This window comes from Bubalus bubalis, chromosome 1 (assembly GCF_019923935.1).
Source record: "Bubalus bubalis isolate 160015118507 breed Murrah chromosome 1, NDDB_SH_1, whole genome shotgun sequence".
In the NCBI taxonomy this organism is placed as follows: Eukaryota; Metazoa; Chordata; class Mammalia; order Artiodactyla; family Bovidae; genus Bubalus; species Bubalus bubalis.
In genome coordinates, this window is record NC_059157.1 from 194094988 (window position 1) to 194111848 (window position 16861).

General features: G+C 46.1%; 1 protein-coding gene and 1 non-coding gene across 2 annotated transcripts; one reads left to right on the plus strand and one right to left on the minus strand.

The window, feature by feature from the left end:
• RIPPLY3 (ripply transcriptional repressor 3) lies at positions 1–10766 on the plus strand. Its single transcript, XM_006044248.4, has 4 exons — positions 1–857; positions 1743–1809; positions 6165–6232; positions 9945–10766. Exons 1-4 carry the CDS (start codon positions 754–756, stop codon positions 10243–10245), a joined length of 540 nt encoding a protein of 179 aa, XP_006044310.3. The 5' UTR covers positions 1–753; the 3' UTR covers positions 10246–10766.
• A 4510-nt stretch (positions 10767–15276) lies between these two features.
• On the minus strand, positions 15277–15379 carry LOC112587401. The gene has a single exon (XR_003111882.3). It is a non-coding gene; the product is annotated as a U6 spliceosomal RNA (small nuclear RNA).
• Between the last annotated feature and the right edge of the window lie 1482 nt (positions 15380–16861).

Below are 16861 nucleotides of genomic sequence, written 5' to 3' on the forward strand. Positions count from 1 at the left end.
GCCACCTCCGGTCCCAAGGCCCCCAAGGCGAGAAGGGTGCGAGAGGTCTGTCGGCCGCCTTCCGCCGCCTGGAAGCGAAGCTGCAGCCCCATCGCCAGTTTCCGCATCCCAGTCGGTGCGTCCCCGGCGCCCGCGGTCCAGCCCCGAAGGCAGGGCGGGTCCACAGGCTTCGGTAACCGCTCCTCCCGCCCCAGCCCCGAACCCCGCGGCCGCTTTAACAGCCGTGGACGTGAGAATTTTCCACCAATCTGGAGACCTAGATGCTGGCGCAGGAACCAAAACCCGAGGGCCGCGGAGAGGCCAGAAGGGCGAGAAGCCAGGGATCCCGCCTTTCGAGCACCGGGAGCGGGGAGACCCCTGGGCGAAGACCCCCTTCCCCGTGCCCACCACGTGCCCCCCTCTTGCCCCCCTCTCCAGGCGTCCCGGGTCACTTCCCGCCGTCCCCTCCCCAGCTTCCTCGCCCCTGCCCCTGGCGACCCTCCCGGGGTTTCCTGTGTCCCCCGCCCCCACGCCCTTGCCCCCTGGGCGTCCCGAGTCCGCTCCTTGGCCTGGTCCCCCCGCCTCCCAGGACCTTCGCTCGTCCCCTCCCGGAGTTTCTCCGGTGTGCACCCCACCCTCTCCCGGGTCTCCGTGTCCCCTCCCCGCCCCGCCCCCGTTTTTAAACCTGGCGCCGAGCGCGCGGGTCGGGGAGCGCCCTCGCCGGAGCGGTTAAAGGCGCGGCCGATCGCGGGCGCCGCGTCTTCCGAGGGCACCATGAGACCCGAGGCGGCGGCCGGAGCCCCGGAGGCGAGGGGACGCGTCTGTCACTGCGTCGGGGACGGTCCCCGGGGACCACCGGCGCCGCGCGGGCCCGAGAGGTGAGAGCGTCCCCGCGGCGCGTGGGTGCGGGCAAGGCAGGCAGGATGCTCCGGCCGCGCTGATCGCGGGGTGACCAAGCGGAACCCTGGAGCCCGACAGCGACGCCCCGCAAGTTCCTAGGCGTGAGACGGGGACGCAGAATCTTCTCGGCTCCTGAGCTCCGTTCCCAAGTGGGGAGGCCCCAGAGGTGGCCAGCAGTGGACCAAAGCTTCCGTTTCTAGATCTGGAACCCACCGAGCTGGCCGCTGAGCGAGCCCTGCGGGAGGGGGCGGGGGTCGCGTCCTGTTGACCGTCACATCCTTGGTGATAGTCTTTGTTTGCCCCGTGCTTGGGGTTCAGCGTTCGCTGTCCCGGCGGTGCGGGGCGTGGGGTGGGGGATACCAGCCCCTTTTAAGGTAGTCAAGTTAAAATCAAATTAGCAGGGGAGGTGGGGGAAGAGGCTGGGTGGCCAGGCGGTCGGAGAGGAGAAACTCAGTCCCGCTTTTTTTTCCTGGTAAAACTCTGCAGACTGGTCTCTGGAGTCCTGATCTTTCAGTAGTCAGGGAGATGAGGTTGAAATGAATAGGCGACTAAGTAGCCAGCTACAGTGGGGAGAACGAACTGAAGAATCCAGCCAGGCTGGGAGAGAAATTTCTCAACTAATGTGTATCAGATTTGGGAGTTCTCAAAGCCCGGTGAAGGCAGAGAACTGGAAATGTGGCAGGAGAAACACACACACACACAAATAGCACAGGCTTAACGCACAGACTGAGAACTTGAAAGAACATTCTGGTATGTCCAGTGACATTTAGGCAGATGTTAGAAATGATTAGAGTAATAACTCTTATGATCCAGCTTTAAAAGCAGAAAATGCTGTGGTTTACTCTTGGTCCCTGTCCTTCCAGCCAAACTCCATGGAGACCTTGGACCCTGACCCCTCAGGAAGCTGAGCCCACCAGAACTGGAAGTGAGGTAAGGTCAGTGTGTGGGCCTTGTAGATACCAACCGGTTCGGCCAGAAAGCAGCACCATCTCTACAATGAAGGGACCAGGAGAGGCCTCCTCGGCCAGTCCCTCCCTCGGTCATCTAACGCAGAATTGCCTTGGGGTCTGGGAGTGGGCACCCGGCCAGTCAGGTGTTGATGGGGTCTGACTCAGACACGGATTGGCTCTGGCTTGCTTCTGTTTCTTGAAAAGCAATGCCATGATGGCAGAACTGTTTCAAGGACATCGTAAAAGGTTTCTTCCACATTGCGTTTTTCTTCCCCCTGATAACACAGCAGGTAGTGGGGAGAGAAGGCCTTGGTCCCCCTCAAATTAGAGAAAAGATGAGCATAGGCTCAAAAGATTAGCACTGGTGCCCTAGTGCAAATATGGGCAGAGCTCTGTCTGGAGGGCCCAGAAGGTGCAGTGAAAAGTCTCCACCTGCCATCTGACTCTTTCTGAAACTTTGGGCCCTGTCTGCAAGTGCTCCTAAGTCATGCTTTCTGAGCAAACACTCCAGCTGAGGGCTTTGGAGGGCAAGATTAATCGCCACCACTATTCTTTTGTCTCCTGCATTGGTAACTAAAGTGCTTTATACTTACCGGAGTAATGACTTGCTTTCATAGAATTCACCTGTCCTTTGTCATATTTTAAAGTATAAATTGATGACTTTTAAAGTGCCAGAGTTAATCAGGCTAGGAAGGACCATTAGGTAACACTTATGGCAGAGTGTGCAGTTATTCCCAGTCTGATAAGAAACTCAGGTTCAGACTTCTCTGGCATTTTGATATTTAGACTCCTTCATTAAATTAGTCTGAATAATGGGAGTTTTAATTCAGTTACTATTTAAAGAGTGAAGCAAATCAAATCTATATTAAATGAATGCAGAATATAATTTTTTCTTGCCCCAAATTATTCTTACCTGCAATAACTAGATAATGGGAAGTAATTCCTTCTCTTGCATCCAAACTTAAGTTCATAAGCATAAGATTTTAAAAAGTGCTTGGGAGAAAAAATTATCCAATTTTCTTTTAAATGAAAAATATGTGCAGTCTATCCGTTGTTCGCAAGAATAAAAAATACAGCACACTTTCCTAGTATAAGGTAGTCCTGTTTTCCAATATGATGAGAAGGTCATTGGTAAGAAAAAAATGAAGATTACTTGCAGAAAAATGTTAAGCTACAGCAGCTTTCTATGGATCATCCACAAGGCACATGGATTTTTTTGCGGGGGAGTGGGGTGGGGTGGAGAGTGGGTGTTCGCAAGAGCTGTAGCGCTCAGCTGCCCGGCTCCCCACTGGCCAGCTCTTTGCAGGGTCCGATTGGCGGGACAGAGAGGTCAGTGGCGAACGACCCCCCGTACCGCTCTGTGTTCCCGGGAGCCCCGGCCAGGTGAGCGCAAGCAGGAGAGGCCAGGGCCGGCTTCTTGCTCAGCAGCGCCCCCTCCCGACAAAGCGGGAGAATTGTTCGGCTCCTGAGCTATGCTGTATGTTTCTTTTTTAAAAACTGTCTTTTTATTTATTTATTGGCTGCTCTGGGTCTTCGTTGCTTTGCGCAGTCTTTCTCTAGTTGAGGCTAGCGGGGACTACTCTTTGCTGTGGTGCACGGGCCTTCTCATTGCGGTGACTCCTTTCGTTGCAGAGCCCAGTTGTAGGCACGTGGGCTCAGTTAGTTGCATGCAATTCGTAGGCTCTAGAGCCGGGTAGTTTTGGCATAAGGGCTTAGTTGCTCTGCAGCATATGGGATCATCCCCGACCAGGGACTGAACGATGCCCGCTGTCTTGCAAGGCGTATTCTTAACCACTGGAAGCCCTGTTTGTATTTCTTGAGAAATGTCATTGGCCTGAGATGTTAGGGGTGGGGGTGGAGGGGACTACTGCCTAGGGACCTGAACTGCAGGTCAGCAGACCAAAATTAGAATACAATCTAAAGTCCAGGGAAAGTCTCAAATCCCTGAGCAGGGCAGGGGTCACTCTCCCCCATTTGATTTCCTTTCCACTGAACAACAGCAATAATTACAAAAGAGCTTAGCACAGACCTGACTTCCTGGAACCACCCCCCACCCCCACCCCCGCCCAACAGTGAACTTCACTATGGAACAGATTTTGTTCCAAAGACCCTCATTATTTCCTTTAGCTCAACATAGCATGTTATTAAAATAAGGCTGATAAAATGTCAAGGAGGCTTATGATTTCGGGTCTTCCTGTTAAGATTTTTGTTTTGTTTGTTTCCTGGTTTTTATTTGTTTTGTTTTAACTGCGTGGTTTGAAGGGATCTTTGTTCCTCGACCAGGGATTTAACCTGAGCCCATGGATGTGAAAGCGTGGAGTCCTAACCTACCCAGGGAATAACCATGTTTAAGTTTTTAACTCAGTCTGAGTTATGTGTTCTGTATGGTGTAAGATAAGGGCCCAGTTTGCATGTGTGGTTATTCAGTTTTCTCAACACCGTTTATTGAAAAGACTGTCCTTTGCCCATTATATATTTTTGGGCCCCTTGTTATGAATTAATTGATGATATATGCATGAATTTATTTCTGGGCTCTCTAATCTGTCCCATTGATCCATGTGTCTGTATTTAAGCCAATAGCTGTGTGATACTGTTTTGACTGCTGTTTTTGATTTTGATCGACTATTGTTTTGCTCACTATAGTTTTGTAATATACTAATAGTTTGAAACCAAGAAGTGTGATGTCTCAAGCTTGTCATCCTTTCTTAAGATTGCTTTGGCTGTTCAGGGCCTGCACTGAGCAGTGTCCTACCTTTCAAATGCTATGCATGTCCTTGGGAACCTGTCTTCCTCTTCCCTTCTGGTTGGTGTTGCATGCATGCTAAGTCGCTTCATTTGTGTCTTGACTCTGTATGATCCTGTAGACTGGAGTCCACCAGGGTCCTCTGTTCAAGGGATTCTCCAGGCGAGAATACTGGAGGGGGTTGTCGTGCCTTCCTCCAGGGGATCTTGCCGATGCAGGGATCAAGCCCACGACTCTTATGTCTCATGTATTGGCAGGTGGGTTCCTTACCGCTAATGCCACCTGGAAAGCCCCCTGGTTGGTGTTACTTGAGTTCAAATCTCTGTCATCTCTTGCCAGAGACCTCCAAGCCCTTACCTCACCAATCTATGCTATTTGCTGCTTCCAGCAGCCACCGTGATCCTTAAAATACAGAGCTCATTGTTGAACCCCTAGCTCAGAAATCATTAATGGTCTTGAATTCTGTCTCCAGAATGAAACCTAGACTCAGTCATGTGTTTTCAAAGTGTTCAGTATCCGGATTCAACTTCCTGTTGAGCCCTTTTGCCAGGGCAGTTTCTCATTCATTTCACACTGGGCTCTACCTTTCCCTACCTATGCTGTCTATTTTCCTGACCCTTAGAATCGGATGCTCTGCTCCACTGTGGATGGGCCCAGAACTGAATACCCAAGTGCTATTGATGTCTCTGCCAGGCTCCCCATGAATCCTTTCCTGATCTCCCTCCTTGCTTAGAATAGTTAGCATCTTACTGCCTGATGCTTTTATAGTGTGTTTATTTGCCTCCATATGTGTCTTTCCCCATTAGATTTTAAAATGTGTGAAATGGGGGCCTGTGTCAACTCATCTTTCCGTCTTGGGACCCCTCACAGCGCTGGGACATTGTGACCACTGTCAAAGGAAGGGGAGCGCATCAATATTGTATTAAGTTGTTTAAATTGTCTCTAAAATTGGAACTGATCCTAACAAGTGCAGGTTGTGCACACATGGCTGCTCAGTCATGTCTGACTCTTTGCAACCCTGTGGACTAGGCTCCCATGGGAGTTCCCACTAGGCTCCGTGGGATTTCCCAGGCAATCATACTGGAGTGGGTTGCCATTTCCTACACCGGGGATCCTCCTGAGCCAGGGATCAAACCCTCATCTCCTGCATCTCATGAATTGGCAGGCAGATTCTTTACCACTGCACCACCTGGGAAGGCCCAAGTGCAGGCTGCTGCTGCTGCTGCAGCTGCTAAGTCGCTTCAGTCGTGTCCGACTCTGTGCGACCCCATAGACGGCAGCCCACCAGGCTCCCCCATCCCTGGGATTCTCCAGGCAAGAACACTGGAGTGGGTTGCCATTTCCTTCTCCAGTGCATGAAAGTGAAAAGTGAAAGTAAAGTCACTCAGTCGTGCCCGACTCTTAGCGACCCCATGGACTGCAGCCCACCAGGCTCCTCCATCCATGGGATTTTCCAGGCAGGAGTACTGGAGTGGGGTGCCATTGCCTTCTCCGAAGTGCAGGCTACTTACATTTTATTTTTAAAGGCTTCAGGATGCTCCTTTCAAAGGATTCTTGACTGTGTCTGTGTTTGTATGTGTCTGTCCTTGCAGCTTGAGCCTGGGGGTGATCAAGAAACCTTTGGATCGAAGGGGGCCTTTGGGTTTCAGCATCCTGTCAGGTAATATCTAACTTCACCATAGAAATATATCATTCCTTTTAATGTAAGCTTCAGTACACTTTAGTTTCTTCAAATGTATACATTTTCAAAAATCAAAAATAATTCAGTGTATTTCCCAACATTATTTGATTATGATTACCCTAAGGAACTTCAAGAATATTCTGTTGGATATCTGGAATTTATTCATTTATTTATTCAGTGTTTCAGTTGCAAGTTGAAACTGGCCTCTTTTTTTTTTATATCTATACTTTAAAAAATATATTTATTTATTTATTGGCTGTGCTGGATCTTAGTTGCAGCTTGTGAGATTTAGTAACCTGCCCGGGGATCGACCCGGGTCCCCTGCTTTGGGAGCTGGGAATCTTAGCTAGGAAAATCCCCCGTGTTGATACTTTTTGTCTATGTCTCTCATTATACATTTTTCCATGCGTTTAATTGCATGTGACTTGTATATGTATATATCTGCTTATTCACTTAGATATTTAGGTTCCTTTCTATTTTCTCCCAGGATATAAGTTAATACATTGCCTAGTGCAAAATAGACCTCCTAACTGTGGGTGTGGAGAAAATGAGGGGCTGGATGGATGCTGTACTGTGGTTTGAACCTCTGCCATCTCAGGAGTTCTGTTGACAGTGATTAGGACCATCACTGTTCTAAGCCTCTTACGTCTCATTTTAGGCAAGTGGTTGGTTCTCAGCGTTTCTGTTCCTCTGTGTGCCTCTCTCTATTTCTCTCAGCCTCTCTCTCTCCAGCTGTCATTCCTACATCAAAATAAACCTAGCCTGTGCTGTCACCTCTCGGCAGAGTATTGTTACCCTGCCTAGCCTGGAATTAGAGGCTTTAGTAAAACCTAAAGCTGTGAAAAGAAGAGAAGCGAAAAGCAAAGGAGAAAAGGAAAGATATAAACATCTGAATGCAGAGTTCCAAAGAATAGCAAGAAGAGATAAGAAAGCCTTCCTCAGCGATCAATGCAAAGAAATAGAGGAAAACAACAGACTGGGAAAGACTAGGGATCTCTTCAAGAAAATCAGAGATACCAAAGGAACATTTCATGCAAAGATGGTCTTGATAAAGGACAGAAATGGTATGGACCTAACAGAAGCAGAAGATATTAAGAAGAGGTGGCAAGAATACACAGAAGAACTGTACAAAAAAGATCTTCACGACCCAGGTAATCACGATGGTGTGATCACTGATCTAGAGCCAGACATCCTGGAATGTGAAGTCAAGTGGGCCTTAGAAAGCATCAATACGAACAAAGCTAGTGAAGGTGATGGAATTCCAGTTGAGCTATTCCAGATCCTGAAAGATGATGCTGTGAAAGTGCTGCACTCAATATGCCAGGAAATTTGCAAAACTCAGCAGTGGCCACAGGACTGGAAAAGGTCAGTTTTCATTCCAGTCCCAAAGAAAGGCAATGCCAAAGAATGCTCAAACTACCGCACAATTGCACTCATCTCACACGCTAGTAAAGTAATGCTCAAAATTCTCCAAGCCAGCCTTCAGCAATATGTGAACCGTGAACTTCCTGATGTTCAAGCTGGTTTTAGAAAAGGCAGAGGAACCAGAGATCAAATTGCCAACATCCGCTGGATCATGGAAAAAGCAAGAGAGTTCCAGAAAAACATCTATTTCTGCTTCATTGACTATGCCAAAGCCTTTGACTGTGTGGATCACAATAAACTGTGGAAAATTCTTCAAGAGATGGGAATACCAGACCACCTGATCTGCCTCTTGAGAAATTTGTATGCAGATCAGGAAGCAACAGTTAGAACTGGACATGGAACAACAGACTGGTTCCAAATAAGAAAAGGAGTATGTCAAGGCTGTATATTGTCACCCTGTTTATTTAACTTATATGCAGAGTACATCATGAGAAACGCTGGACTGGAAGAAGCACAAGCTGGAATCAAGATTGCCAGGAGAAATATGAATAACCTCAGATATGCACATGACACCACCCTTATGGCAGAAAGTGAAGAGGAACTCAAAAGCCTCTTGATGAAAGTGAAAGTGGAGAGTGAAAAAGTTGGCTTCAAGCTCAACATTCAGAAAACGAAGATCATGGCATCCGGTCCCATCACTTCATGGGAAATAGTTAGGGAAACAGTGGAAACAGTGTCAGACTTTATTTTTCTGGGCTCCAAAATCACTACAGATGGTGACTGCAGCCATGAAATTAAAAGATGCTTACTCCTTGGAAGGAAAGTTATGACCAACCTAGATAGCATATTCAAGGGCAGAGACGTTACTTTGCTAACAAAGGTTCGTCTAGTCAAGGCTATGGTTTTTCCTGTGGTCATGCATGGATGTGAGAGTTGGACTGTGAAGAAGGTTGAGCGCCGAAGAATTGATGCTTTTGAACTGTGGTGTTGGAGAAGACTCTTGAGAGTCCCTTGGACTGCAAGGAGATCCAACCAGTCCATTCTGAAGGAGATCAGCCCTGGGATTTCTTTGGAAGGAATGATGCTAAAGCTGAAACTCCAGTACTTTGGCCACCTCCTGAGAAGAGCTGACTCATTGGAAAAGACTGATGCTGGGAGGGATTGGGGGCAAGAGGAGAAGGGGACGACAGAGGATGAGATGGCTGGACGGCATCACTGACTCGATGGACGTGAGTCTGAGTGAACTCCCGGAGTTGGTGATGGACAGGGAGGCCTGGTGTGCTGCGATTCATGGGGTCACAAAGAGTCGGACACGACTGAGCGACTGACCTGATCTGATCTGATCTGAAAGATAGTAACTGCTGGAGATGAAATTTCGAGCCCCTCAGACTGATCAAAGAGTGGTCTGGGCATAAAGGACATTCTCCTGTTGTTCCACACCATAGTCTTCAGTTCTCATGGAATCCCTGCAAGTGCAGTGCACGTCGCTCAGTCGTGTCCGACTCTTTGCGACCCCGTGGACTATACAGTCCATGGAATTCTCCAGGCCAGAATACTGGAGTGGGTAGCCTCTCCCTTCTCCAGGGGATCTTCCCAACCCAGGGATGGAACCCAAGTCTCCCACATTGCAGGCAGATTCTTTACCAGCTGAGCCAGGCAGATTCTTTACCAACTGAGCTATCAAGGAAGCCCAGAATCACTGAGGAAGCTTTAAAAATACTAATGTGGGGTGATTCCTCTGGGGATTCTGGAGAAAAGCTCAGTCATGTCTGACTCTTTGCGAGCCCTTGGACTGTAGCCTACCAGGCTCCTCTCTCCATGGGATTTCCCAGGGAGGAATACTGAAGTGGGTTGCCATGCCTTTCTCCAGGGGATCTTCCCGACTCAGGGATTGAACCCGGGCCTCTCACATTGCAGGCAGATTCTTTACCGTCCGAGCTACCAGGGAAGCCCCAAAAGAGCAGGTTTCGGGATTTTTGTTTGTTCTGGGTCTGGCAGCATGTGGGATTTTAGTTCCCCTACCAGGGATCCAAGCAGCGCCCCCCAGGAGTGGAAGCGCAGCCTTAACCACTGGCTCTCCCGGGGAGTCCTCGGTAGCTCATTTCTGACCTGGAATGGGGTTCATCACCAGGTGCCCCCACTTGCTCAGTTTTGTGTCCTGTGTGCAGAATAAAAAAAAAAAACCAAAAAACAATGCTGTCCACACTGAAGGCAAAATGAGAGAGGAAGATTGGGCATTAGCTGCTTCTAAAGAAAAGGCTCCTCTCAGTGCGGTTGAAAACTGTCTTCAGGCTGACTAACGGTGTACTTGTTTCTTTAATCTCAGACTCTACTTGCCCATTTCTAAGCGTCAAGAGTATCTGCAGAGCTCCGGGGAGAAGGTGCTGGCCAGTTTCCCCGTGCAAGCCACCATCCACTTCTACAATGACGAGTCTGAGTCAGAGGAGGAGCTGGAGGAAGACACCCAGCTCTCCGCCCTGCAGTGCGAGGAGGTGGCAGATGGCTCAGAGAGGAAGGCCAGAGATGGGGCCGCAAACCCGGCGCGGCGGCCCGGGGGCCTCGATGGAAAGGGTCCACCCCCCGACCCTGACTCCCCCGAGGCTGCTGCCTGCCCCTCATGCGTGTAAGTCTGTCTCTCCTGCACCTGCCCACCTCGCACGTGCCCTGAGGACAGCCCTGCGGGACAGTTGCCCCAGGACACTTCGCGTTTCCACTGGGCGTACAAGGACTTGACTGCCTTTGGCCAGCACTCCACCAGCCCCCAGGATTTGGCTTTTACTCATCCTCCTCTGAGTGATTCTTTGCGTCTCATTCAGAGCTTCGAGAGAGGATTCTAGATCCAAGATGTCTGCATTAATGCAGGTTGTTACCTGGTAGGGCCGGCCTTCAAAGCACACCCAGCACTGTCACTGTGCCGATTAAATGACAAATCATTCCATATTGATTAGTACCCCACCCTTGCCTCTCACTTAACCTGAGACCCCTCATTTGGCTACGTCCACATTTGTAAACAAAGGTCCCAGCAGTCAAAGCTACGGTTTCTCTGGTAGTTATGTACAGATGTGAGAATTGGACCGTGAAGAAAATTGAGTGGCAAAGAATTGATGCTTTTGAACTCTGGTGCTGGAGAAGACTCTTGAGAGTCCCTTGGACTGCAAGGAGATCCAACCAGTCCATCCTAAAGGAAATCAGTCCTGAATATTCATTGGAAGGACTAATGCTGAAGTTGAAACTCCAATACTTTGGCCACCTGATGTGAAGAACTGACTCATTAGAAAAGACCCTGATGCTGGGAAAAGATTGAAGGCAGGAGGAGAAGGGGGTGACAGAGGATGAGATGGTTGGATGGCATCACCAACTCAATGGACGTGAGTTTGGGCAAACTCTGGGAGATAGCAAAGGACAGGGAAGCCTAGGGTGCTAAAGTCCAGGGGGTTGCAAAGAGTCAGACATGACTGAGTGACTGAACAACAACAACCACTTTTATAAAAATGATTTATTGTTCAAGGTTGATGTGGTTGTTTAGGCATTCTGAAAAAAAAGTTTATGAAAAGCACATAAACACACTGAATAATTTCCATAAGAGTAACAAAAATAAAAGATCAGAATTTGGGGATGGGAGACCATTCTGGATAAAAATGTCTATGATTCTTGTCTAAGGGCTGTGTGTATGAACAGAAGAGCTTACTAGCTCTTCACTGGGGACTGCTTTGGGCTTTTTACTTAAATAACAAAACACTGTTTTCAATTGAAGTGCTTAATGTAATATTATTTTCAGGTTTTTATTTTTTAATGACCAGATGAGTGTGTTTGTCAAAGTTTTTTATGGAACTATTTTACATGTGATTGTCTTCCTAGTTTCTACCTGAAATAAATATTTTGAAAGACAAAATCATTGGATAATCACCTTCTCTTTGACTTTTTACATTAAATCAGTGCCTGCTTTAAAGTTTTTAAAAGTTTGTCAGGATTTTTCTATGTTTAACTCTTCAAATTATATTTGTGTTTTTTAGGAATGCAGGAAAAGTATAAAAATGAAAGTAAAATGGCCTATAACCTCAATGCCCAAATAAGTCATTACTATTAAACAATAGGAGACACATGCAAATATTCTAACAATCCAAACAGTACTGAAAAATGTCTGCTGTAAAGTAAAAGTCACCTTCTCCTATCTTCCTCTTTCTCTGTCCAAAGATAGCCAACATCTGGGTTTTTTGGGGGTTTTTTGCTCTTTCTCTTGAAAGAAATACTTAAAATTTTTCTTTCCTTTAAATTTTTCTTTAAAAACATTTTTTTAATGTTTTTATTTTAGTTTTATTGTCTTACTTACTGTCTAAATAACCTTTTTCCAATCTTAACAATTCCTGTGGGGATTATTTGGTAGGCTTCCCTGGTGGCTCAGACAGTGAAGACTCTGCCCGCAATGTGAGAGACCCAGGTTCGGTTCCTGGTTCGGGAAGATCCCCTGGAGGAGGAAGTGGCAACCAGCTCCAGAATTCTTGCCTGGAAAACCCCTGGTGGGCTACAGTGCTTTAGGTCACAAGGCGTTGGACACAACTGAGCAACTCTCTCTCTCACACACATGGAGCTTATTTTAGAAAGGATTTAAGATGACTTTCTCTTTATCTAGTTAACTAGAAGTCTTACTCTTATTCTCCCTCCCTGTGATGCTTGGGATGCAGCTTAAGTCATCATGTTTGGCTTTGTGTTGCTTTTCTAATAAATCCATTTTACTGAGAAAAAAATCTGGCCCAATCACCTGTTTACCTTGAAGAAACCAAACCAGCCCTCAGGGCACCAGAATTTTAAATGTGCTGCATGGTCAACTTTCCTTAAATTGCTTAGCATATGGCCAGCCGAGTGCAAATGTGAAAAATAAAGACCCTGTAGCCACGGCGGTAACGGTGTCACAGGTTCTGTGAGTGCATGAGGGTGTTTGTGATGCAGGAGATGGTGGCTTTGGGGCTCCTATGTTCTTGCTGGTGACTGTGGTTTGGCTACACAAAGGCTCAAACCTGAATGAGTTCCCCACTTTTGATCATGTGTCCCTAGCATTAAAAAAGCAGCTGAGGGGAGGGGGAGACAAAGTAGGAGTTTGGAATTAACCTATACACACTATGCTCTGTCGTGTCTGACGCTTTGGGACACCATGGACTAGCCCGCCAGGCTCCTCTGTCCATGGGATTTCCAGGCCTGTCGCCCACAGTCTCAATTTCCCTTCATTTACCAAAAAAAAAAAAAAAAAAAAATCCAATTGATGGTATTTTCTAAAATCTGCATTTCCCCTTCAGTTTATTTCCTGCAATAGCTTGCCTAATAATGATGCAGTTTGTAAATGACCATCTTTCTACCTTTCCTCTGGAATCTTACTAATCAAAGTACCCACCCCAGCAATGGTTACACTTGCCAGGTTTCCATAAAGTGTATTATTTTGAATAAGTAATTTATGCTTGAGGCCAACTACCCTGACACATCTCTCTTTTGATGGCTCTCAGAAAGTAGCTCCGAATGAATCTTGCAAATACCACAAGCTGAAACATGCTGGAAACATTTTTGAACTCTCACCCAGCTGTACTGCAAACCTCCCACACTGAATAGTTTGTTGTAATATGTGTTTCTCCAAATTTCTACCACATTTTCATTGAGTCTTCCAACCCATCTGCTAACAAAAGAATGCATTTCATTTTGTTGCTGTATTGTTTTCTGTTTACTATGTTAACCAGTTTTAAATAGGAAGAAAAAGTATTATCCCAGTGGTGTGTTTCTTTTTGCACTTCTGTGTTAAAAAGTCTGTACTTAGTGGCTCTGTCATGTCCGACTCTCTGTGACCCCATGGACTGTAGCCTGCCAGGCTCCTCTGTCCATGAAATTCTCCAGGCAAGAATACTGGATTGGGTTGCCATTCCCTTCTCCAGGGATCTTCCCGACGCAGGGCTCAAACCCAGGTCTCCCGCATTGCCAGCAGATTCTTTACCGTCTGAGCCACCAAGGAATCCCAAGATCTCTTAAACAAGAGATCACAAAATAATCTGCTAAACGTTTATCATTAAGTTTGATGAAATTTTGTAAAATACTAGATTGAGAATCTCATAGTCTTAAACATATGGTCATTATATCTAAGGTATAAAATATGCTTTGAGGTTCACTGATAATGTTAATTCAATTATTTTTTAATTGAGTATAATTGATGCTATGTTAGTTTGAGCGTACACCATAATCAATTATTCTTCTTGAAAATTTCAATTGTTTTGCCATCTTTTCATCTGATCTTTATACCTTGATAATGTAGAAGATGAGGTTATGATGAAGGTGTTTTTCAGCCTTGCTATTATCTTGTGGTTTGCTTGTACTTGCATTTATTGTACTATTTTCAAACCAATTTCTGGGGCAGAAATTGTTTTTTTATGTGTGTTATAACTCACGTATTCTAAAATTTACCCTTTTAAAGTATACATCCCACTTTTAGTATATTTACAAAGTTCCACAGCCATCTCCTCTAATTCCAGAATATTTTCATTATTCCCAAAAGAGAACCATTTCCATTGTCAGTCAGTCTCATTCCCCCCAACCCTTCCAGTCCCTGACACCTACTAAGCTACTTTCTGTCTCTCTGGATTTCTTTTTGTTGTTATTGGGTTTTTTTTTTTTTTTAATTGGAGTCTAATTGATTTACAATGTTGTGTTAGTTTCTGCTGTAGAGCAAAGTGAGTCAGTCACACATTTACATAAATCCACTCTTTTTTCCATTCTTTTCCCATATAGGTCATTATGGAGTACTGAGTAGAGTTCCCTGTGCTGTACGGAAGGTCCTTACTAGTCATCTGTTTTACACATAGCAGTGTATATATATCAGAGAAGGCAATGGCAACCCACCCAGTACTCTTGCCTGGAAAATCCCATGGACGGAGGAGCTTGGTAGGCTGCAGTCCATGGGGTCTAGAAGAGTCAACTCAACTGAGCGATGAGCGACTTCACTTTCACTTTTCACTTTCCTGCATTGGAGAAGGAAATGGCAACCCACTCCAGCGTTCTTGCCTGGAGAATCCCAGGGATGGCAGAGCCTGGTGGGCTGCCGTCTATGGGGTCGCACAGAGTTGGACACGACTGAAGCAACTTAGCAGCAGCAGCAGTGTGTATACATATATGGGGCTTCCCAGGTGTCGCTAGTGGTAAAGAACCCATCTGCCAATGCAGGAGACATCAGAGACGCAGGTTTGATTCCTAGGTTTAATTCCTTCTTCCCTGGAGGAAGGCATGACAACCCACTCCAGTATTCTTGCTTGGAGAATCCCATGGACTGAGGATCCTGGTGGGCTGCGGTCCATTGTGTTGCAAGGAGCGACTGAGTGACTTAGCAGCAGCAGCAGTGTATATATGTCAATCCCAATCTCCCCATCCATCCTTTTTCTCCTCTCCCTCTGGCAACCACAAATTTGCTTTCTACTCTGTGACTCTATCTCTGTCCTGTAAATAAGTTCATTTGTACCATTTTTAAAAATTCTACATATAAGTGACATCACATGTTTGCATTTTTCTGCCTGACCTACTTAACTCCGCATGACAATCTCCAGGTCCATCCTTGCCACCGCAAATAGCAGCATCTTATTCTTTTTCATGGCTGAGTAATATTCGATTGCACGTATGCACCACATCCTCTTTAGAATGTGGAATGCTTCACAGATTCGCATGTCCTCCTTGCCCAGGGGCCGTGGTACTCTTTTCTGTATCATTCTGGTTTTAATGTATGTGCTGCTGAAGCAAGTGCTCTCTGGAATTTTTTTCCTAAATATTTGATGCAAATGGGACCTTACACATGTGGCCTTTTGTGGCTGGCTTCTTTCATTTAGCATAACGTTTGCAAGAGTCATCATGTTGCAGCGTGTCTCACTATTTGGCCGAATATTTCATTGTATGGATAGACCATGTTTTATTGACCTGATCATCAGCTGATGGACATTTTGTTGTTGCATTATTTCCCACAGATCCCTTGGCATCCTTCCCTGGCCTTTATGTACCCATGTACAAGCCCCTCACCTTGGTTATACTCTATTGGACTTTAATCCAGCTACCTTGGCTCAGGGAAAAAGCATTCTGAATAAGGAAATAAGCAAAACCTTTTTTGCAAATTTCTGCAGTTGGCCAAGCTCCCCCCATACCAACTGCCCCCTCCCCTTTTCAGTATCTGACTCACATCACATGACTCACGGTGCATTTTCAGTAGAACTGTCTTCATGCAGGGAGAACCGAATATTTGTTATCACAGAAAGCTACGAAGAACTAATATATGTACTATCAAAGCCCATAGGCCCAGGGGATTTACTTTTCAGGACTTGGTATTAAATTCTAGTGGAAAGTGAAAGTTAAGTCGTTCAGTCGTGTCCGACTCTTTGCGACCCCGTGGACTGTAGCCCACCAGGCTCCTCCATCCATGGGATTCTCCAGGCAAGAGTACTGGAGTGGGTTGCCATTTCCTTCTCCAGGGGATCTTCCCGACCCAGGGACCAAACCCAGGTCTCCTGCATTAGAGGCAGACGCTTTAATCTCTGAGCCACCAGGGAAGCCCAAATTCTAAGTGGGCGTCATACAAAAAAAAAATTGAAGACTTTATTTTAGGTAGATTTTAAATAGAGGCATAAAACTGCTTTCTGAAATTATATAAAATATTTCATTTCTCTTTATATTCCAGAGGTCTATTTGATGAGCACAATTTTTTAGAGGCAATTTCATAGCAATTTTATTATAAGTATTATATTAATAAATAAAAGCATCCCTTCTTCCTTACCCCCTCTTTTTTTTTTTTTTTTTTTTTTTGGCTCTGCTACGTGGCTCATAGGATCTTAGTTCCCCAACAAGATCCCCAGCCACCTCAGTGAAAGCACAGCATCCTAACCACTGGGATGTGGGATGCCAGGGAATTCCTTCCCTTCCCTTGATTAAAAAAAAAAAATCAAGCTAACTTTTTAATGTAATTATTATTATTTTTTGCCAAGTGGGCATGCAGGATCTTAGTTCCTAGACCAGGGATCAAACCCGAATCTGCTGCAGTAGAAACATGAAGTTGAAATCACCAGGGAAGTCCCAGTGTAAACTTCCTATTGAAAATAATACTCCTTGGAAGGAAAGTTATGACGAACCTAGACAGCATATTAAAAAGCAGAGACGTTACTTTGTCAACAAAGGTTAGTCTGGTCAAGGCTATGGTTTTTCCAGTAGTCATGTATGGATGTGAGAGTTGGACTATAA

Excerpts from the sequence above, each read along its gene's own strand:
- RIPPLY3 (XM_006044248.4), top strand. The coding sequence starts at position 754 with ATGAGACCCGAGGCGGCGGCCGGAGCCCCGGAGGCGAGGGGACGCGTC. Across the intron at positions 858-1,742 it reads GCGCCGCGCGGGCCCGAGAG|CCAAACTCCATGGAGACCTT; the intron begins GTGAGAGCGTCC and ends CTGTCCTTCCAG. Across the intron at positions 1,810-6,164 it reads CCACCAGAACTGGAAGTGAG|CTTGAGCCTGGGGGTGATCA; the intron begins GTAAGGTCAGTG and ends CTGTCCTTGCAG.